Source organism: Amblyraja radiata, chromosome 35 (genome assembly GCF_010909765.2).
Source record: "Amblyraja radiata isolate CabotCenter1 chromosome 35, sAmbRad1.1.pri, whole genome shotgun sequence".
NCBI lineage: Eukaryota > Metazoa > Chordata > Chondrichthyes > Rajiformes > Rajidae > Amblyraja > Amblyraja radiata.
The window spans coordinates 10,291,026-10,314,807 of NC_045990.1; the positions used below are offsets into that span (position 1 = coordinate 10,291,026).

General features: G+C 43.3%; 1 protein-coding gene across 13 annotated transcripts in view; it reads left to right on the forward strand.

Moving 5' to 3' along the window:
- LOC116991809 (neuropathy target esterase-like) overlaps positions 1-23,782 on the forward strand; it is a 140,299-nt gene that overhangs the window by 41,509 nt on the left and 75,008 nt on the right. For all 13 annotated transcript variants that reach the window (XM_033050757.1, XM_033050761.1, XM_033050760.1 and 10 more), the window contains 7 exons: positions 4,225-4,312; positions 6,359-6,441; positions 10,562-10,647; positions 12,336-12,476; positions 14,191-14,350; positions 20,765-20,845; positions 23,286-23,414. In XM_033050757.1, the coding sequence (XP_032906648.1) occupies positions 4,225-4,312; positions 6,359-6,441; positions 10,562-10,647; positions 12,336-12,476; positions 14,191-14,350; positions 20,765-20,845; positions 23,286-23,414 (768 nt within the window). The remainder of the gene's footprint in view (positions 1-4,224; positions 4,313-6,358; positions 6,442-10,561; positions 10,648-12,335; positions 12,477-14,190; positions 14,351-20,764; positions 20,846-23,285; positions 23,415-23,782) is intronic.

Below are 23,782 nucleotides of genomic sequence, written 5' to 3' on the forward strand. Positions count from 1 at the left end.
AGCAAACTGAATTTCACATTCACTTCAAGAGTAACAAATTCAAGTTTGAAACTGGAGAATGAAACGTGGGTGGGTTGGCTAAAGTATGTTTGGAAATTTAGATTATAAGGAGCGGTGAAAAATAAATCGTAGATCTGTAGTGAAATGCTTCTTTGTTCTAATCGCATGTCCATTCTGTGATACGATAAAAGTATTCCACCGTGGCAAACTAAAGTTGAGGATAGTATTAGATTAAATGAATAGATAAAGTTACAAAGATTAGTTGAAGGCCTGAGGATTTAATGAATATTGTAAACCAACAAGGATAATTTAAAGAATATGACAAAAATGGGTAAAATGATCAAGTGATATAAAGACAAATTACTTCGGCAAAGAAAAAAAGTGACAAAAGTTAAACGTTGAGGATGTAAGAAGCTAGGAAATAAAAATGGGGAATAAGGAACTGGCAATGGGTACAAACATTCTTGAATGTTCTTGTGCAAGAGAATGGTTAGCATGCACATTAGGGAAGTAATTGAAAATGAAGATAGAAGTTAGCTTTTCTTAGAAGGTGATGCAATACAAGAAAAAGGAAACCCTGCTTCCGCTGCATAGATCTTGGCTGGGACTATATTTTGTATATAGTTTCACATTCGAAGGCTCTGTAGGTAATTAAGAAGCATAAGGCCCCATATCTGAGAAAGGATATGCTGGCATTGGAGAGAAGATTTATGAGAAGGATCCCAGGAATGATTGGATTAACATAGGATGAGCATTTGACAGAACTGGGCCTGTACTCGCTGGAGTTTAGATGGGAGGGGGAACCTCATTGAAACTTACCGAATAGTGAAAAGCTTGGATAGAGTGGTTGTGGAGAGGATGTTTCCACCTGTGGGAGAGTCTAGGACCAGAGGGCACAGCCTCAGAATAATAGGACGTACCTTTAGAAAGGAGATGAGGAGGAATTTCTTTAGTCAGAGGGTGGTGAATCTGTGGAACTCATTGCCTCAGACAGGGATGTACCTTTAGAAAGGAGATGAGGAGGAATTTCTTTAGTCAGAAGGTGGTGAAACTGTGGAATTCATTGCCTCAGCTGTGGAGGCCAAGTCAATGGATATTTATAAGGTGGAGATTGGCAGGTTCTTGATTAGTACGAGTGTCGGGTTAAGGGGAGAAGTCAGGGGAATGGGGTTGAGAGGGAAAGATAGATTAGCCATGATTGAATGGCGTACACTTGATAGGTCGCATGAGCTAATACTGCTCCTGTAACTTATGAACTTATGAAGGGAGTGATGAACAAAATTATTAATGGCAGTAGATTGAGACTATAATAAGGCTAAATCTGCAATTACTGAAATCTTGATGGTCTACAGTCTACACCACTAAAGTAGGGATATTCTCCTAACGTCTGCTAGATTGTGAAAGGCCACAGACAGACAAGGCTAGGTCAGCCGAGTGGGCAGATAAATGCCCTGTTCAGTAAGAGGAATAGGTCCTGTACATCTTGGGTTCAAGTATCTGTGTACCTTGCGTGTTGTGACTGTCGGCAGACCAATTTCCCTCCAGGGATGAATAAAGATCTATTGCATCGTAAAATAAGTGGTTGTAGAGAAATTGGATGCTTTGGTATCCATCGACTGATATTCGCTACATATTGGAAGACAGCAAATGTAGTACTGTCGATTTAAAAAAAAAATAGATGGGAGGTGAACTGGCCTAATACCATTGGCAAGAAAAATAATGAAAGCCATTAAGGAAATTATTTTTGGACACGTTGGGACAATGTGATTTTATAAAATATATAGGAAGGAACTGCAGATGCTGGTTCAGACCAAAGATAGACACAAAAAGCTGGAATAACTCAGCGGGTCAGACAACATCTCTGGAGAAACGGAATAGGTGACATTTCGGGTCGAGATCCTACTTAAAGAATCTGAAGAAGGGTTACTCCATCTGACTTACTCCAGCGTTTTGTGTTAATCTGTGATTTTATAAAAGTATTTTAACATATTTAATAGGGTTGTTTGACATAATGAACAAGGTAAATAAATTACGGGTCAATAGCAGTGAAGAAGGCATATGGCATTTTTTTAGATTGAAGAAAGGTCCTGACCCAAAGCATCGCCTATTCCTTTTCTCCAGAGATGCTACCTCACTGGCTCAGATATTCCAGCAGCTTGTACCTATCAAAGGCATATGGCATGATTGCCTTTACAGGTTGAGGGATAGAATGTAAGAGATGGGATGTTCTGCTGCAACATTACAAAACGCTGGTTCAATTGCACTTGGAGTATTGTATGCCATGCTGGTCGTCATACTATAGGAAGTATGTGATAGCACTGGAGAGAATGTAAGGGAGATTCACCAAGATATTGCCTGATGAGGCAGAGGATGATGGCTGACCTTAGTGGAACATCACGACGGCTGGGAAAGCGGATGAAGGCTGCAGCAGAAAAAGGTCTCCGGTCGTCTTGGACTCCATGCCACTGGATCCTGACCCAGATCTGTCAAGGTCCTGTGTGGTGGCTGTCTGTGCACCAGTGTCCCCACGTTAAACAAAGTCACGCACAGGCATCCTCCATGCAGAGAACAGTCATACTCGTTTTTAGTGACCGCCGATGATGATTGTTAATGTATGGGGATCGCTGGTCGGTACGGACCCGGTGGGCCGAAGGGCCTGTTTCCGCGCCGTATCTCTAAACTAAACTAAACTAAAGAAGCTTGGTGTCTGTAGATTAGTGACATGTTATGAGTCATGCATGTGTAGTTACGCACACGAGCTTTTCAGTTATTGCAGTCTGCTGCATTCCTTTATTACAAGTAAGAGAGAAATTTTGTTTGCTCTGTAGTTAATAAAGCCTATGAATCCTTATCACTGTGTGAGGTTGCTGTTATTATAAGGGCATCAATCAACAGTTTTCCATACGCAGGGCACCTTTCGGGAATTGCAATCTGTGAACCCCCACAGTTAAAGCAATTATCAATCCACCTTGGGTTATTAGCTGGCCCCTGTGATGAGTGAGCAGGAGTTTGATAAGACAAGCTGGCCGCATTTACTTCACGAGCAGCAGAGTGTCCAAGCCATTGAATGTGAGCATTAGTTAGTTCAGCTATGCGACAGCGGTTTTCAACAGCCGCTAAGGTCAGGTCAACTTCCTGCAATAATCATTGCGTAATTTAGCATTCAATATACCATGAATTAAGCGATCTCGTACCAAACTATCTTGACTTTCTCTGAAATCGCATCGACTGGCGACATGCTTCAGTGCATTAATATATAGCTCAACAGGTTCTCCTTGTTTTTGACACATTGAAAATAATTGATGACGTTCAATGCTCACATTAATTTGTAACTCACATCATTGCCGGGACGGAGATGGTCTCTATCGTACACGTACTGGTCGTGTTTGCACGCCGGTTGTGACGTATCCGGACTATGTTTGACTTTCCACCAGTCTGTCGTCGGTTGTAATACCTGCCTTGTTTAGTTTATGGGTCTGTATTGTTGATTCTTTAAGAGGGGGGATGTAGATTAGTGACTCATGTTATGTCATGCATGCACTCCTGTGGACTGAACGTGGGTGCTGCACAAGGTGGTCATCCAATCTGCATTTGGAGTCCCCAGAGAGCTGAGGTGTTGGAAATAGTTGAGATGCAGTCAAGGGAATTGTCCACCATAGAAGGATGGAAGCCATGTTCAGGAGAATAATTTTGTGCCCATGCTGAGCAAAGTATAAATCTTTCAGAAGGCACTGCAGATGCTGGAAAATCGAAGGTAGACAAAAATACTGGAGAAACTCAGCGGGTGCGGCAGCATCTATGGAGCGAAGGAAATAGGCAACGTTTCTGGTCGAGTCTGAAGAAGGGTCTCGACCCGAAACGTTGCCTATTTCCTTCGCTCCATAGATGCTGCCTCACCCGCTGAGTTTCTCCAGCATTTTTGTCTACCAAAGTATAAATCTTAGGTACACAAAAATGCTGGAGAAACTCAGCGGGTGCAGCAGCATCTATGGAGCGAAGGAAATAGGCGACGTTTTGGGCCGAAACCCTTCTTCAGACTAAAAACCATAGATGCTGCTGCACCAGCTGAGTTTCTCCAGCATTTTTGTGTACCTTCGATCTTCCAGCATCTGCAGTTCCTTCTTGAACAAAGTATAAATCTTTGTGCTTTTTCATTAAAAATGCCCTCTTAATTTAAAGTTTGGAAAAAAAATGATTGCTTCATAATTGTATTCTGTTTTTCAGATGATGGGAGTAATATTGGGGGCTGGTGTGGCAATCGTTCTGATTGCCACCACCATTCTCCTTGTTCACAGGCGGTTGCAAGAGAGAAGTAAGTATGATTGCAGTTCCATGGGTATTCTAATGCTGTTGCCCCATGTGTTTGTTCTCAGTCTCTCAGAGTCTACTCAATGTCCAGGTTGAATTACAGTAGATCACTGTCATTTCATAGTATGGAGGCATAATGGCGCAGCGGGTAGAGTTGCTGCCTTGCAGCCTGAAGTAGGCGCATGTGCGGGGTTTTTCTAGAGTGTGCAGCATATGTGCGGGGTTTTTAGGCGGGAAAGGCCTGCGGAATTATAGAAACATAGAAAATAGGTGCAGGAGTAGGCCATTCGGCCCTTCGAGCCTGCACCGCCATTCAATATGATCATGGCTGATCATCCAACTCGGTATCCTGTACCTGCCTTCTCTCCATAACCCCCGATCCCTTTAGCCACAAGGGCCACATCTAACTCCCTCTTAAATATAGCCAATGAACTGGCCTCAACTACCTTCTGTGGCAGAATTCCAGAGATTCACCACTCTCAGTGTGAAAAAAGTTTTTCTCATCTCGGTCCTAAAAGATTTCCCCTTTATCCTTAAACTGTGACCCCTTGTTCTGGACTTCCCCAACATCGGGAACAATCTTCCTGCATCTAGCCTGTCCAACCCCTTAAGAATTTTGTAAGTTTCTATAAGATCCCACCCTTAATCTTCTAAATTCTAGCGAGTACAAGCCGAGTCTATCCAGTCTTTCTTCATATGAAAGTCCTGACATCCCAAGACTCAGCCATGTTTGCCAGACGTTTCTGAGTTTATGTATTAAATAACTAAGTTGCTTAAAGCTTAAATAAAGTTAAGTAAATTACGAGTAGAGTTTGCCTCACAACACAGCGCCAGAGACCTGGGATTTGATTCTGCTTGTTTAGTTTATGGGTCTGCTGTCTGTTATGGAATTTTTACGTTCTCCCCGTGACCGCGTGGGTTTTCTCTGGGAGCTCCTCTCACATTCCAAAGACATACAGGTTTGTAGGTTAATTGGCTTGGGTGAAAATTGTTTAAAACATTGTCCCTATTGTGTAGGATAGTGCTATTGTACAGTGATCGTTGGTCGGCGTGGACTTGGTGGGCCGAAGGGCCTATTTCCATGCTGTATCTTTAAACTAAACTAAACTAAACTACTGTACCATCTCCCCCTGTGTTTGCCTTGAATTGAAACCCATTTTTACAAGCTGATTAATCAGTATAAATTCAGTGGCCAGAGTCTCCAATTAATGTATAGCATGTCCAGAAGACCACCTACAAGGGAAAGTTAATCATTGGGACTGAGGATCCTGATCCTGGGATATTTCGCTTGGGTAGCTTACACCCCAGCGGTATGAACATTGACTTCTCTAACTTCAAATCGCCCTTGCTTTCCCTCTCTCTCTATCCCCTCCCCCTTCCTAGTTCTGCCACCAGTCTTGCTGTCTCCGACTACATTCTATCTCTGGCCCGCCCACTCCCCTGTCATCTGCCTGAAGAAAGGTCTCAACCCGAAACGTCACCCATTCCTTCTCTCTAGAGATGCTGCCTGTCCCGCTGAGTTACTCCAGCATTTTGTCTACCTTCGATTTAAACCAGCAGCTGCAATTCTTTCCTACACATAGTGAGGAGTTAAGTGCTTCCTGGGATTAATGCTAAAATTATGGGGCTGTCCCACTGTACGAGCTAATTCAAGAGCTCTCCCGAGTTTAAAAAAAATCAAACTCGTGGTAAGCACATAGAATGTACGTAGCGGATACGTTGGAGTTCGGGACGTCTCTTAGCGGCTCGTAACGCTAACGGCAGGTACTCGGGAAACGCAGTAAGCTCGTGAAGGCTCGTGAAGATTTTTCAACATGTTGAAAAATGTCCACGAGCCTTCATTCGTGAACATGTTGAAAAATGTCCACGAGAGCACCGAGTGCCTACGAGTGGCTATTACCGTAATTCTCCGAGTTTGAATCGGGTGAAACTCGGGAGAACTCTTGAATTAGCTTATACAGTGGGATAGCCCCTTTAGAGAGATGCAAATCATTATTCATCTTTCTGCCCTGCAATTAATTGTTTTTGTGTATTTGTTGCTGCTTCTTAGAGATTCAAGCTCAGGAAACTCCCAAATACAGATTCCGAAAACGTGATAAAGTAATGTTCTATGGCCGCAAGATCATGAGAAAGGTAAGCAGGCGTGGATCTATTGAGGTATAATTAATTCATAGTCAATCCCTGAGTGTGTCTACCAGATATTACTTATCTGCGTTATTCAAGATGCAGCCAACATATTTGTGACCAGAAAAGTGACTCAAAGTGCTGGAGTAACTCAACGGGTCAGGCAGCGTCTCTGGAGAAAATGGATGGGTGACGTTTCAGGACCCGTCTTCAGACTCTGTGACCAGAGCAGAGTTGTTAGTTTTGGATGAGTCGAGGTATTTGTCTAGGCCGAGTGGCCTTTCCCTGTGCGGGAAGTATCTGTGGTGAAATGAACTTATCCATCCTACTTCTGTACAGCAAGATTAGGGAACCCTAAACTGAAGTCAGTACTGAACATTGAGACAAATCTGCAGGTATATACAGCAGTTGCCACGGTTTGGATCCAGTGCAGTCATTCAGGAAGGCAAAGATAAAGCACCACCATCAGAGTCCATACTGCATATAACCTCTGCACTAACACTGGCAAATGATGTGTGGCCAACTCAACACAGCAGCCCAAACCTTCTTTCCAAGTCCCACGGTTGCTCACTATTGAAGCAATCACTGAAGACTGAAGAAGGGTTTTGGCCTGAAACGTTGCCTATTTCCTTCGCTCCATAGATGCTGCAAAAATCTCCAGCACTTTAGTCTACCTTCACTGAAGTCTGAAGCAGTCACAGATTGAAGTCTGAAGCAGGCTTCAGCAGATCAGTTTCAGTTTAGTTTATTGTCACATGTGAAGAGGTTTTGTCGCGTGCAAACCAGCCAGTGGAAAGACAATGCATGATTACAATCGAGCCATTCCCAGTATACAGATACATGATAAGGGAATGACATTTAGTGCAAGGTAAAGCCAGTAAAGTCTGATCAAAGATAGTCCGAGGGTCCCCTATGTAGATAGTAGTTCAGGATAGTGGCTCTCTTTGTACAGTGGGATGGTTCAATAGACAATAGGTGCAGGAGTAGACTATTCGGCCCTTCGGGCCAGCAACGCCATTCAATGTGATCGTGGTTGATCATCCCCAATCACAATCAACGGTTAATTTGCCTGATAACAGGTTTGTCAATTCATAAGTATCTCCAGTATCCAGCAACAAGGGAGTGTTCAAGCAAGATGAGCTGTCGATGACAATAAATTCTTACAAGCACCAAACTAGATTATAGAAGATGCAGATGAAGATAGACACAAAATGTTAGAGTAACTCAGCGGGTCATGCAGCATCGCTGGAGAAAAGGAATAGGCGACGTTTCAGGTCGAGACCCTTCTTTTGAACATCCATTGTAAAGATGAGGGAACGGGGGCCTGGAAAATGGACGTCAATAAAGAGACAAAGAGCATGTGAGATGTCTTAGACATCGGTGGAGAGGGATTGGACCAGGGGGGATAGGATCGAGTCGAGGTACGTGGAAATTATTTCAGTGGGGCAGGAGCAGTCAAAAACAATGGGTTTGCCAGGGCAGTTCTGTTTATGGATGTTAGGGAGAAGAATAGTAAAGATGAGGGAATGGCGGCCTGGGCAACTGAAGTAATTAAAGAGACAAAGGGAGTATGAGGTGTCTTGGACATAGGTCGGGACGGATGCAAAATGATGCACGTTGATGTGAGATTTTTTAAATTAAAACAATTGTTCTCTTAAGTAGGATAGAAGATGTAATGCAATAAATCATTATTTGAAAAAAAACGACTATTATTAAATGTTTACCTGACATTATTGCAATCTGTACATACTTGCCAATGATACATTCTGGTATTTTTCTCTTTGTTCTGTGTGTTAAACATGTTTGGTTTGATTATATTTCTGTATAGTATTATCTGATTTGATAGCATGTAAAACAAAGCTTTTCACTGTACCTCAGTACGTGATAATAATAAATCTAATTTTTTTTATGGTGAGAGGCTGCTTTGCAGTTATTTTGATTAATACATCATTAAAATTGTTCCCCTCAGCTTCTGAATTTTTTTTGCGCCTTATAAAAAAAAAAAGAGAGAAATTGCACCTACTATCAAAGATTTCCACTTTTAAAAATTCCTTATGAGTAGATGTAAATTATCATTAGGTCATTGATTGCTGAGTGTTTTGCCAGTGAAAGTTGCAGACATAACTCCCAGTGGAAGCGCAGGGTATCACAGGCAGCAGCTTAAAGCTCTTTGCATTTCCCTGAATATGATTCACACTCCAGAATTCTTCACTTTTATTTTTGTTTCCCAGTTACCAATATTACACTTCTGCGCTGTAATAAGCCTGCAGTTTTATTGTTACTAAGGTAACAGAATCTGGACTGTTGTGCGCCAATAAACATTGGAAAGTTATTCTTCTATTGCGTTGAACAATGTAGAACCAAGAACATTACAGCATAGGAACAGGCACTCTGGCCCTTGGCATCCCTGCTGAAGAAGGGTCTCGACCCAAAACGTCACCCATTCCTTCTATCTAGAGATGTTGCCTGTCCCTTTACTCCAGCATTTTGTATCTATCTTATGAGTTAAATTAATCTCTTTTGTTTACACATGATCCCTATACATTCATTCCCTTCATATCCATATGCCCATGTAAAAACCTCTTAAACATTACAATTGTATCTGCTTCCACTATGACCTTTGGCACTCACCATTCTGTATTTAAAAATAAAATCTTGCCCTGCACATCTGCTTTAAATTTCCCCCTTCTAACTTTAAAGCTGTGCACTCATTGATTACAGTTCATCGATTACAGCTCAGCATTCAACACCATTATACCATCTAAACTGATCACCAAACTCGGTAACCTGGGCATCAATCCCTCCCTCTGCAACTGGATACTGGACTTTCTAACCAACAGACCACAGTCTGTTAGGTTAGACAAGCACACCTCTTCAACCCTCACCCTGAACACCGGCGTTCCACAGGGCTGTGTGCTGAGCCCCCTCCTCTACTCCCTCTTCACCTATGACTGCACACCTGTACATGGTACTAACACCATCATCAAGTATGCAGATGATACAACGGTGATTGGCCTCATCAGCAACAACGATGAGTCGGCCTACAGGGAGGAGGTCCAGCACTTAGCAGCATGGTGCGCTGACAACAACCTGGCCCTTAACTCCAAGAAGACCAAGGAGCTCATTGTAGACTTCAGGAAGTCCAGGGGCGGCACGCACACCCCCATCCACATTAACGGGACGGAGGTGGAACGTGTTTCTAGCTTCAGGTTCCTGGGTGTTAACATCTCCGATGACCTCTCTTGGACCCACAATACCTCAACTCTGATCAAGAAGGCTCACCAGCGTCTCTTCTTCCTGAGGAGACTGAAGAAGGTCCATGTCTCCTCAGATCCTGTTGAACTTCTACCGCTGCACCATCGAGAGCATCCTTACCAACTGTATCACAGTATGGTATGGCAACTGCTCTGTCTCCGACCGGAAGGCATTGCAGAGGGTGGTGAAAATTGCCCAACGCATCACCGGTTCCTCGCTCCCCTCCATTGAGTCTGTCCAAAGCAAGCGTTGTCTGCGGAGGGTGCTCAGCATCGCCAAGGACTGCTCTCACCCCAACCATGGACTGTTTACCCTCCTACCATCCGGGAGGCGCTACAGGTCTCTCCGTTGCCGGACCAGCAGGTCCAGGAACAGCTTCTTCCCGGCGGCTGTCACTCTACTCAACAACGTACCTCGGTGACTGCCAATCACCCCCCCACCCCCCCGGACACTCCTCCCACAGGAAAAACACTATGTCTGTATATATGCTAATGTAAATATTTATTCAAATCATATGCTATGTCGCTCTTCCAGGGAGATGCTAAATGCATTTCGTTGTCTCTGTACTGTACACGGACAATGACAATTAAAGTTGAATCTGAATCTGAATCTGAATCTCTAATCTTTGATATTTCCACACTGGTATGTTGCAAGATTTATTAAGTTGACCTCCCTATTCACAGTAAGTCATACTGACCTGGTCGAAGAACACCAGAGTCATGTTCTTTGTGCTTGATTGCAGTAAAATTGCTCTTTTCAAAAGTTCCAAAAATAGGGCTAAATTGGCTGCTCAAATTTTAAAATGTGTGAACATTTTGCATGTTGTTTCACTCCATCTTTATGATGTATCGTGCTTGTGCTTGTCTGTTTCTAGGTGTCCCAATCCACATCTTCCTTTGTTGGAACTTCGATAAGACAAAAGTTCAAAAGGAAACAAAAAATGCTGATCATTGCAAAACGGTACAGTCTCCTCCATACTCTCTGTATATGGATAGTCAGTAAGGAGTAATCTTGCACAATAATCTTGTGCACTAAGGACATGGCAATGTGATGATCGTGGTACTGAGTTAACAACTTGCTTCAGGGAATTCTACTGTTGTGAATCAAAATTCAGTCAATTTGTGACCTGATAGCAAAAAGAGCGAGGAGCTTCATATTTATCTTAATTGACCTAACTGGTTATTTAATGTCAGGCAACATGGGTAGTAAATGTACTTTTACCAACATCGGCTGTATCTTGAAACCAATTTAAGAAAAGACCAGGATAAAAAGTTAATCATTTGACTATTTTCCAAAGAATTAAGGTTTTTGGCCCACTGCTCCAAACTAATCAAATTCTATCTTTTCTTTTATGAAAGAACTGCAGATGCTGGAAAAATCGAAGGTAGACAAAAATGCTGGAGAAACTCAGTGGGTGAGGCAGCATCTATAGAATGAAGGAATAGGTGACGTTTTGGGTCTCGACCCGAAACGTCACCTATTCCTTCGCTCCATAGATGCTGCCTCACCCACTGAGTTTCTCCAGCATTTTTGTCTCCCTACCTTTTCTTTTCTTCTCCCTTGGTCTCCTTGCACTGGAGAGGATAGAAAGGAGAATGTTGATAGGACCAGACATTTTTAATGATGAGCTAAGATTCTTTTCATTGGCGTAAGATCCTTCTTAGGAGAGAATTGATTGTGGTGTATAAAATTGAAAGAGTTAAATAGTGTAAATAAAGCAATTGTTTTCCTTGGCAGAGGTGTTAAAATTCACAAGTGACAACATGACATACAGTGACAGTTAAGAATGATACATTAAACATTAAACATTAATAATAGAACATTAGTGATTAAACATTGAATTATATAAAATACCAGAGCAAAAGGAGGCTACGAAAGGAGCAAAAAAGAAGCTGTCCAAGGGAGTGTTTTTTTCACACACATCGATTCTTGTTTCTCCTCTTTTTGTATGAAGTATTTTAAATTAGGTGCTTGGGCAACTTGTGCTTAAATCCACTTGAGTTAATGCTGCCAAGACAGTGATGCAGAGCGTGGCTGCTGATAATCCAGCTTTGACCAGAAGTAACCGGGAGGCGTTGTGACTATCAGGGATTTTGATTAAAGCGTAGTATGTCACACCTGACTCTGGCTCCACATGTTGATTGGTATAAGGTCGGTGAGCTTAGTATAATACCTGATGTGAATTGTCAGTGATTTGCTTGCCCAGTAACCCGGCTCCCTTGGACAGCTTTATTGGTTGGAAACTCTTTCTTTCATCCCCGTTCCCTCTTCTCTCCCTCCCCTTTTTTTGATGCCGGGACTGGTTACGGAGGATGCCTTTCAAGTGAGCTAGGATGTCTTTCTTACCGTGCAAGTGGTTTCTGTAATGACTTGCCGAGTATCATTGCTTTTGTAGAAAACATTTCCACCTTGTGCCTGCTTCAGAGAATAGCATCAATGTAGATGTGGAAATTCCAAATGATGGAACAATATTTAAGTATGGTTAACACTACTGTATTTTGTGTGTAAGTGCTGTACATCATTGCATTGTTACGTGAGTTGATGCGATTTATCTGCCTGTCTCCGTTTGCGTCCCAATTTCTTTCCCTAGAGAGTGTGCTTCTCTCTAATTCCTTTAAGTGTACGAATGCCTTTTGTCATTTCCACAGGTTCTTGCACATTGTTAAGGATCTTCCAACCCTACAGCCAAAGGAGCCTCCACCCTCCGTTCTCGAGGCAGATTTAACTGAATTTGACGTTGCCAGCTCACACTTGCCTTTGGAAGTTCTGTACATGCTGAAAAACGTCAGGTGACTCTCTCAAATTCCTCACTTTTATTTTCGTTTCCCAGTTACCAATTGGCAGTAAACACAAGGAACTTTTAGGGTCAAATCCGAAGTATAGGTGATTTGAGAAAGCACAGTGGCACAAGGGTACAGTTGCTACCTCACAGCACCAGAGAACCAAGTTCAGGTGTATGCTGTCTGTGCAGAGTTTGTTCGTTCTCCCTGTGACACCGTGGGTTTTCTCTGGGCATTCCAGTTTTCGCCCACATTCCAAAGACGTGCAGGTTTGTAGGTTCACTGGCTTCTGCGAATAGCCCCTCGTGTGTAGGATGTGAAGTGGGATAACATAGAACTAGTGAACGGGTGACCATTGGTGGGCACAGTGAGCCTGTTTCCATGCTGTATCTCTAATCTAAATTCCGAGACTCGAAGCAAGTCTAGAGTTAATGAAAACCTATTTTGAATGAATTGAAGCCATGCCTATTAGAATCTGAACTTGTATAGGAAAACATCTAAAACTGGGAGTACTATATAGTCAGCAAGGGAGTGTTGCGCTTGTTGAATCTTACAAAATAGGTGAGAGTGATACAGAGGAATTAGATGTTGGTAGCTCAGTCAACATTTTGACTTGGAAATGAGGAGTAGAATGATGGTAAAATGACAAAAGTATAAATGTTGGATATCTAAGTAAACATTAAAAATGCTAGAAATGTTTAAGTATTTAACTTCCAAGCTGATGAGTCTTATAGAAACTTACAAAACTCTTAAGGGGTTGGACAGGCTAGATGCAAGAAGATTGTTCCCGATGTTGGGGAAGTCCAGAACAAAGGGTCACAGTTTAAGGATAAGGGGGAAGTCTTTTAGGACTGAGATGAGAATTTTGTTTTCACACAGAGAGTGGTGAATCTGTGGAATTCTCTGCCACATAAAGTAGTTGAGGACAGTTCATTGGCTATATTTAAGAGGGAGTTAGATGTGGCCCTTGTGGCTAAAGGGATCAGGGGGTATGGGGAGAAGGCAGGTACAGGATACTGAGTTGGATGATCAGCCATGATCATATTGAATGGCGATGTAGGCTCGAAGGGCCGAATGGCCTACTCCTGCACCTATTTTCTATGTTTCTATGAAAAATGGGGGTGGAAAGAAAGGTCTGCTCCATGTTAAAGGAAAGTTACTTCTTTAAGTACACTCATGCGCATCTATTCTGTCTGTTCAGGTGAGAATCTGGTCTTTTGGTAACTTATTATAAAGGACCTAATCAAAAGAAAAAGTGATTCTTTAAGTTTAGTTTACAGATACAGTGCGGAAACAGGCCCTTCGGCCCACCGAGTTACCGCCGACCAGCGATCCCCGCACATTAACACTATCCTACACACACTAGGGACAATTTTACATCAATGCCAAGCCAATTAACCTACAAACCTGTATGTCTTTGGAGTGTGGGAGGAAACCGAAGATCTCGGAGAAATCCCATGCAGGTCACGGGGAGAACGTACAAACTCTGTACCGACGGCACCCATGGTTAGGATGGGACTCAGGTCTCTGGCACTGTAACGCAACAACTCTACCACTGCACCACTATGCATGTTTTACAATAGTGTAGGAGGCCATGTATCTTATACAGAAGATCTAACAGCTTCTGTTCTATACTGGACCATCTATCTACTGTCTGTCTACTATTAATGCCAAATATTACTTTAACTTTTGATCATCTTTCCATTGAATTCTGTCGTTACAGAGTTCTGGGCCATTTTGAGAAGCCTTTGTTTCTGGAGCTGTGTAAACACATGGTCTTCCAGCAATTTCAGCAAGGGGAGTATGTCTTCAAACTGGGAAACGCGGACAACTGCATCTACGTGGTACAGGATGGCAAACTGGAGCTCAGTCTGATGGGACCTGTAAGTTCAATCTCCACTTTAAGTATCCAGGAAATATCTTCCATCAATTGTTGTTGTCATTGTTCCCTAACCTTCACCAAAGAACTCGGCTGTTCTTAATTTTCCAGACCAATTATGTTGCCTTCCATACTGATGGATAAAGCTAACTCATACTTTAGTCTTTAGTTTTATTCCTTCATGGGACGTTTATGTCCCAGGTGAGACGAATATATTGCCCGTAAGTAATTGTTCCCTGACATGATTAGTGTGCTGGGGTAACTTCAGAGGGCAGTTAAGGATAAAACATGTCAATGTCTGGAATCACATGTAGGTCGGATGAGGTAAGAATGACAGATTTATTTTCCCTCTGAAGGACATTAGTGATTAGTAAGTCAGATTATTTAATAATCGCCATTATTCATGCTAGACTTTTTTTACTGCAGGTTCATTTTATTGCTTGAATTACAATTTCCCTTTGGTGGAATTTGACCAAGCATTTCTTGATCAAAATTGCTGCCGGATATCATGGACACAATATGATTTTTGACTTAAGATTCAGATTCAGATTCAACTTTATTGTTATTGTGCAGTGTACAGTACAGAGACAACAAAATGCAGTTAGCATCTCCCTATTAGAGCGACATAAATATGAGCAATAAATAAATCTATTTACGTGCATACAGTCATAGTATTTCATTTCCTGGTGGGAGGAGTGTCCGGGGTGGGGGGGGGGGGGGGGGGGGGGGGCTGGATTGGCAATCACCGAGGTACAGTGTTGAGTAGTGTAACAGCCGCAGGGAAGACTGGTCATCAGTGGCACCTGGTTGGCCCTGAATGTGGGCGACTGTATAGGCTGAAACTTCACTAATATTGGCATTTTCAGTGTAGGTTCCAAGTCCAAGGCTTTCTGCTTTTACACCTTGATCACCCGACTGTATCGTAGATGTTTCTTCCTATCCCTTGCAACCTCCTGAATCTCAGCCGCACAACACGCTTTCATTTCCTTTCTGACTGGCAGTAATTTGCTTTCTGCCCCATTTTAGTTGTGTTTCGTGCCTTGGATATTGCCCCAAGTGTTCTGCACTGTTTAGTCTCTGACAAGGGTTGATTCCCCACCTTCTAATCAATAGGGTGTATGCCACTGGAGTGTGGTGCTCTTTGTATTTTGGTCCAAGAGGAGGATCTTTAGTTTAGTTTCGAGATCCAACGCGGAAACAGGCCCTCAAGCCCACCGAGTCCGCACCAACCAGTGATCCCCACACATTAACACTATCCTACGCACAGGAGTCACAATTTACATTTATACCAAGCCAATTAACCTACTAACCTATTCGACATAGGTACCAACGACATAGGTAAAAAAAGAGAAGAGGTCCTGAAAGAAGAATTTAGGGAGTTAGGTAGAGAGTTAAGGAGAAGGACTGCAAAGGTAACAATCTCAGGATTACTGCCTGTGCCACGCGACAGTGAGAGTAGGAATGGAGCGAGGTGGAGGATAAATGAGTGGATGAGGGACTGGTGCAGTGGGTATGGATTCAAGTTTCTGGATCATTGGGACCTCTTTTGGGGAAGGTGCGACCTGTACAGAAAGGACGGATTGCACTTGAACTCGAGGGGGACCAATATCCTGGCGGGGAGATTTGCAAAGGCTACTGGGGAGACTTTAAACTTGGGGGGAGGGACTCAAATTGGGAAAGCTAGCAATCAGTGTGTGAGGCAGAAGGCAGAGAATGGTAGCACTCTGACCCAAAATGTAGGGGAGAGAGAAGAAAAAGACAATAAACAGAGAATAAGAGAGGGTGGGTTTCTTAAATGTGTATATTTTAATGCTAGGAGCATTGTAAGAAAGGTGGATGAACTTAGAGCCTGGATTGACACCTGGAAGTATGATGTTGTGGCGATCAGGGAAACATGGTTGCAGGAGGGCTGTGATTGGAAACTAAATATTCCAGGATTTCGTTGCTTCAGGTGTGATAGAATTGGAGGGGCAAGAGGTGGAGGTGTTGCATTGCTTATCAGGGAAGATATTACAGCAGTTCTTTGGCAGGATAGATTAGAGGGCTCGTCTAGGGAGGCTATTTGGGTGGAACTGAGAAATGGGAAAGGGGTAGCAACAGTTATAGGGGTGTATTATAGACCGCCAAATGGGGAGCGAGAATTGGAAGAGCAAATATGTAAGGAGATTGCAGATATTAGTAGTAAGCACAAGGTAGTGATTGTGGGAGATTTCAATTTTCCACACATAGACTGGGAAACACATTCTGTAAATGGCTGGATGGGTTGGAGTTTGTAAAATGTGTGCAGGATAGTTTTTTGCAGCAATACATAGAAGTACCTACTAGAGAAGGGGCGGTGCTGGACCTCCTGTTAGGAAATGAGACGGGTCAGGTGGCAGAGGTATGCGTTGGGGAACAGTTCGGGACCAGTGATCACAATACCATTAGTTTCAATATAATTATGGAGAGGGTCAGAACTGGACCTAGGGTTGAGATTTTTGTTTGGAGAAAGGCTAACTTTGAGGAGATGCGAAAGGATTTAAAAGGAGTAAATTGGGACATTTTGTTTTATGGGAAAGATGTGGAAGAGAAATGGAGTACATTTAAAGGTGAAATTTTAAGAGTACAGAATCTTTATGTCCCTGTTCGGTTGAAAGGAAATAGTAAAAATCAGAAAGAGCCATGGTTTTCAAGGGAAATTGGACACGGTTCGGAAAAAGAGGGAGATCTACAATAATTATAGGCAGCATGGAGTAAATGAGGTGCTTGAGGAGTATAAAGAATGTAAAAAGAATCTTAAGAAAGAAATTAGAAAAGCTAAAAGAAGATATGAGGTGAAAGTAAGGTGAAAGTAAACCCAAAGGGTTTCTACAGCTATATTAATAGCAAAAGGATAACGAGGGATAAAATTGGTCAATTAGAGAGTCAGAGTGGACAGCTATCTGCAGAGCCAAAAGAGATGGGGGAGATATTGAACAATTTCTTTTCTTCGGTATTCACCAAGGAGAAGGATATTGAATTATGTGAGGTAAGGGAAACAAGTAGAGTAGCTATGGAAACTATGAGATTCAAAGAAGAGGAAGTACTGACACTTTTGAGAAATATAAAAGTGGATAAGTCTCCAGGTCCAGACAGGATATTCCCTAGGACATTGAGGGAAGTTAGTGTAGAAATAGCAGGGGCTATGACAGAAATATTTCAAATGTCATTAGAAACGGGAATAGTGCCGGAGGATTGGCGTACTGCGCATGTTGTTCCATTGTTTAAAAAGGGGTCTAAGAGTAAACCTAGCAATTATAGACCTGTTAGTTTGACGTCAGTGGTGGGCAAATTAATGGAAAGGATACTTAGAGATAATATATATAAGCATCTGGATAAACAGGGTCTGATTAGGAACAGTCAACATGGATTTGTGCCTGGAAGGTCATGTTTGACTAATCTTCTGGAATTTTTTGAAGAGGTTACTCAGGAAATTGATGAGGGTAAAGCAGTGGATGTTGTATATATGGACTTCAGTAAGGCCTTTGACAAGGTTCCTCATGGAAGGTTGGTTAAGAAGGTTCAATGGTTGGGTATTAATGGTGGAGTAGCAAGATGGATTCAACAGTGGCTGAATGGGAGATGCCAGAGAGTAATGGTGGATGGTTGTTTGTCAGGTTGGAGGCCAGTGACTAGTGAGTGGGGTGCCACAGGGATCTGTGTTGGGTCCACTGTTGTTTGTCATGTACATCAATGATCTGGATGATGGTGTGGTAAATTGGATTAGTAAGTATGCAGATGATACTAAGATAGGTGGGGTTGTGGATAATGAAGTAGATTTTCAAAGTCTACAGAGAGATTTATGCCAGTTAGAAGAGTGGACTGAAAGATGGCAGATGGAGTTTAATGCTGATAAGTGTGAGGTGCTACATCTTGGCAGGACAAATCAAAATAGGACGTACATGGTAAATGGTAGGGAATTGAAGAATGCAGGTGAACAGAGGGATCTGGGAATAACTGTGCACAGTTCCCTGAAAGTGGAATCTCATGTAGATAGGGTGGTAAAGAAAGCTTTTGGTGTGCTGGCCTTTATAAATCAGAGCATTGAGTATAGAAGTTGGGATGTAATGTTAAAATTGTACAAGGCATTGGTGAGGCCAATTCTGGAGTATGGGGTACAATTTTGGTCGCCTAATTATAGGAAGGATGTCAACGAAATAGAGATAGTACAGAGGAGATTTACTAGAATGTTGCCTGGGTTTCAGCAACTAAGTTACAGAGAAAGGTTGAACAAGTTAGGGCTTTATTCTTTGGAGTGCAGAAGGTTAAGGGGGGACTTGATAGAGGTCTTTAAAATGATGAGAGGGATAGACAGAGTTGACGTGGATAAGCTTTTCCCACTGAGAGTAGGGAAGATTCAAACAAGGGGACATGACTTGAGAATTAAGGGACAGAAGTTTAGGGGTAACATGAGGGGGAACTTCTTTATTCAGAGAGTGGTGGCTGTGTGGAATGAGCTTCCAGTGAAGGTGGTGGAGGCAGGTTCGTTTTTATCATTTAAAAATAAATTGGATAGTTATATGGACGGGAAAGGAATGGAGGGTTATGGTCTGAGCGCAGGTATATGGGACTAGGGGAGAATACGTGTTCGGCACGGACTAGAAGGGTCGAGATGGCTTGTTTCCGTGCTGTAATTGTTATATGGTTATATGGACTTTGGTGTGTGGGAGGAAACCGGAGATCTCGGAGAATAACCCACGCGGCAGGGGGAGAACGTACAAACTCAGTACAGACAGTACCCGTAGTCAGGATCAAACCACGGTCTCTGGCGCTGTAAGGCAGCAACTCTACCACTGCGCCACCGCTTCCAGAACAGGGGCCACAGTTTAAGAATAAGGAGGAAGCCATTTAGAACGGAGATGAGGAAACACTTTTTCTCACAGAGAGTGGTTAGTCTGTGGAATTCTCTGCCTCAGAGGGTGGTGGAGGCCGGTTCTCTGGATACTTTCAAGAGAGAGCTAGATAGGGCTCTGAAAAATAGCTGGGTCAAAGGATATGGGGAGAAGGCAGGAACGGGGTTCTGATTGGGGATGATCAGCCATGAGCACATTGAATGGTGGTGCTGGCTCGAAGGGTCGAATGGCCTACTCCTGCACCTATTGTCTATTGTGCCATCTACTATCATCCAACACAGTCGCCCCACTCTTTTAAATCTCTTTTTTTACCTCAATTCTGCACTCTGTATCCTTCCCTTTGCTCTTCCTTTTGTGCTTGAGTTTGGCATGATTGTATTTATGTACAGTATTATTCATCTGTTTGGATAGCATGCAAAAACAAAGCTTTTCATTGTACCTCGGTACATGTGACAATAATAAACGTAAACCTGGAGGAGACATTCGATTTCCCACTTAGGCCACTGTTTCAACTACATGACTAGCCTGGATTGTTGGTTATGAATCAACATCCTTAATTCATGCAAGACAACTTCCCAGAAATTGATTTTTGCCAGATTGAGTCATGCTCTCCATCAAAGATCCTTCTGTTCTTTAATTCCCATTGCCATACATATTTTGTTTCTAATCCTATTTCCCTCTACTTATGGTTATAAGCTTTCACTAAAACGTTCAAAGCAAAAGTTGTGGACTCAATTTCCAGGGATCGATCTGTGAGGAATTTTCCACCCATCAATTTTGGTTTTCATGCCAGTTCAGTAGAAAGCACTGATAGAAACATAGAAAATAGGTGCAGGAGGAGGCCATTCGGCCCTTCGAGCCAGCACCGCCATTCATTGTGATCATGGCTGATCGTCCCCAATCAATAACCCGTGCCTGCCTTCTCCCCATATTCTTTGATTCCTCTAGCCCCTAGAGCTCTATCTAACTCTCTCTTAAATCCATCCAGTGACTTGGCCTCCACTGCCCTTTGTGGCAGGAAATTCCACAAATTCACAACTCTCTGGATGAAAAAGTTTTTTCTCACATCTGTCTTAAATGGCCTCCCCTTTATTCTAAGACTGTGGCCCCTGGTTCTGGACTCGCCCAACATTGGGAACATTTTTCTTGCATCTAGCTTGTCCAGTCCTTTTATAGTTTTATATGTTTCTATAAGATCCCCCCTCATCGATGAATTTTGGTTTGATCCAAATACTCCTGCACCTATTGTCTATGTATCTTTGTAACTGGAGAAAAGGAATAGGTGATGTTTTGGGTCGAGATCCTTCTTCAGACTGAGAGTCAAGGTAAAGGGAAACAACCTTTGCATTTTCCCTTCCCCTGAATCTCAGTCTGAAGATGGATCTCGACCCGAAACGTCACCTATTCCTTGCCTCCAGAGATGCTACCTGACCCGCTGAGTTATTCCAGCTTTTTGTGTCTATCTTCGGTTAAAACCAGCATCTGCAGTTCAAGTCAAGAGAGTTTATTGCGTACAACGTGATTCAACTGTTTATCTTTTCCCGCAGGATGGTAAAGAAAGCGTGGTAAAGGAGGTTTTCCCTGGTGATAGTGTACACAGTTTGCTCAGCATTCTTGACGTCATTACCGTAAGTAACTGCCTTTCGACATGTTACGTCTTGATTTTAAAACATGCCCTGCAAGGATGGTCAGTAAATGGATATTGGGAGTCTGGCCTGTGCTTTAGACCAGTGACGCCCCAGACTTGGGCCTCAATAACAGGTCAACGTTGGAGAAAAAAAATCTTTACCTTGTTCCAGACCTGGGTGGCAGTGTGGACTATGAGAGTTTTCACAGTGAATTATAATAATAATAATAATAATACATTTTATTTATGGGCGCCTTTCAAGAGTCTCAAGGACACCTTACAAAAATTTAGCAAGTAGAGGAAAAACATGTAAGGGGAATGAAATAAATAGTAGAGACATGACTAGTACACAAATTAAAGACAGAATTCAATTCAAAACACAATATGAGGCAATTCAAGCACAGATGAAAAGGGAGGGGGACATGGGGCTAAGGATAGGCAGAGGTGAAGAGATGGGTCTTGAGGCGGGACTGGAAGATGGTGAGGGACACGGAATTGCGGATCAGTTGGGGGAGGGAGTTTCAGAGCCTGGGAGCTACCCTGGAGAAGGCTCTGTCCCCAAAACTGCGGAGGTTGGACTTGTGGATGGAGAGGAGACCGGCTGATGTGGATCTGAGGGACCGTGAGGGTTGGCAGGGGGAGATGAGGTCAGTGAGATATGGGGGGGCCAGATGGTGGAGGGCTTTGTAGGTGAGGACCAGGATTTTGAAGGTGATCCGGTGGGAGATGGGAAGCCAGTGAAGTTGTTTGAGGACTGGAGTGATGTGATGCCAGGATTTGGTGTGGGTGATGAGTCGGACGGCTGCGTTCTGGACCAGTTGGAGTCGGTTGATGTAGGTGGAGCTGATGCCAATGTACAATTGTTTTGGGGTACTGATTTGTGAACTCTTTAATGGTGAATTTCTGTTACCCAATGGCCGTAACGCAGGGTTGTCTGTAACCTCAGCACTAGCCTGGAACACAAAGTTGTCTGTGGTCCAAGTGCAGTCTGATCAGTGTTTTGTGCAACTGCGTCATGGCACCCCACTGAATGTCTCGCCCCAGGGGGGCAAGCATGTCGAATGTCTCCTTCACTACCCCATACGGAGAATAGCCAACTTAACAATTGAAGATATGGCAGAGACCTGGACCAGGCCACTATACAGACTAAAAGTCAAAAAGGATGTTAATTGTTAGATGTACATAGTCACCCTATCCATAGATAGGCACAAAAAGCTGGAGTAGCTCAGCGGGTCAGGCAGCATCTCTGGAGAGAAAGAATGGGTGACGTTTTGGGTCGAGACCCTTCTTCGGACACCCTATCCATGTTCGGTCTGAAGAAGGGTTTCAGCCCGAAACGTTGCCGATTTTCTTCGCTCCATAGATGCTGCCACACCCGCTGAGTTTCTCCAGCACTTTTGTCTACCTTTGATTTTCCAGCATCTGCAGTTCCTTCTTGAACACCCTATCCATGTTCTCCAGGGATTCTACCTGAGCTGCTGAGGTACTCTTGCACTTTTTTTCCAACAAATGCAACTTTTTCCAATGGAACAAATCAATTGGGGAGGCACTGTGACACAGCTCTTAGAGGTGACCCCATTACTGCAGCACTCTGACTTCCGTCCCTGCTTCCAGTGCTGTGTCTGTGGAGTTGTACGTTCTCTCTGTGATCATGTTGGTTTTCCCCAGTGATCCAGTTTTCTCCCACAAGCAAAAAAAGCTGTGGTTAGGAAATAGGCAACGTTTCGGGCCGAAACCCTTCCTCAGACTTGAGTCTGAAGAAGGGTTTGGCCCAAAATGTTGCCTATTTCCTTCGCTCCATAGATGCTGCTGCACCCGCTGAGTTTCTCCAGCATTTTTGTCTCCCTTCGATTTTCCAGCCTCTGCAGTTCCTTCTTAAAAGCTGGTTAATTGGCCGCCATAACATCCCCTGAGTCCAGGGAAAATAAAATGAGATTAGTGTAAATGGTGCTTGGTACAATGCTCAAACGTAGTGGGCCAAAAGGGCCAGTGTCTGTGCGGTTTGACTCAATGGCAGTGGATCGAAGACCTCAAATTAAAACTGCAGTCGCTCATATCCTAAATCATTAATTAGATCCCGATCCTGACTACGGGTGCTGTCTGTCCGAAGTTTGTACGTTCTCACTGTGACCACGTGGGTTTTCTCTGGGTTCTCGGGTTTCCTCCCACACTACAAAGGCATGTAGGTTAATTGTCTTTGGTTAAATTGCCCCTAATGTGTAGGATAGTGCTATTGTACAGGGTGACCGCTGGTCGGCACGGACCCAGTCGGCCGGACAACCTGTTTCCACGCTACATCTCTAAAGTACAGAACTGGAGATAACAGTGAGTGTTCAGTGTCCTGACCCAGAGTTGCAGCGGGCTTTTGCACGGAGGTCTTTCAGCGGTCCATCTTTCACGGGGCAATCAAATGTGATGCTGTTGATTTTTACTTGTTCCAGGGTCACCAACGGCCATTCAAAACCGTGTCAGCCCGAGCTACTGAAGTATCAACTGTGCTCTGCTTGCCCGTGGAAGCCTTTCAGGCAATTTTTGAGAAGTATCCAGAAAGTTTGGTGAGGGTGGTGCAGGTGAGAGCATTTTCAGACTTGGGTTATCTCTCTCTACAGACATCTACTCGCATATCCCTATGTATGCATCGCAGGGACGCATGCACCCGGCATTAATCATTGTATAGACCGATAAGTATTTATATAAGAATATACAAGCTTAGTTTTCATGGTCTTGTAAGAACTGAACATAGATCTTTTAATCTGCCCCAAACTTGATATTGCTTCTCTGGATGCAGGTTCTCTGGATGGCAGGTTCTCTGGGGGCAGGTTCTCTGGGGGCAGGTTCTCTGGATGCTTTCAAGAGAGAGCTAAATCGGGCTTTAAAAAATAGCGGAGTCAGGGGATATGGGGAGAAGGCAGGAACTGGGTACTGATTGGGGATGATC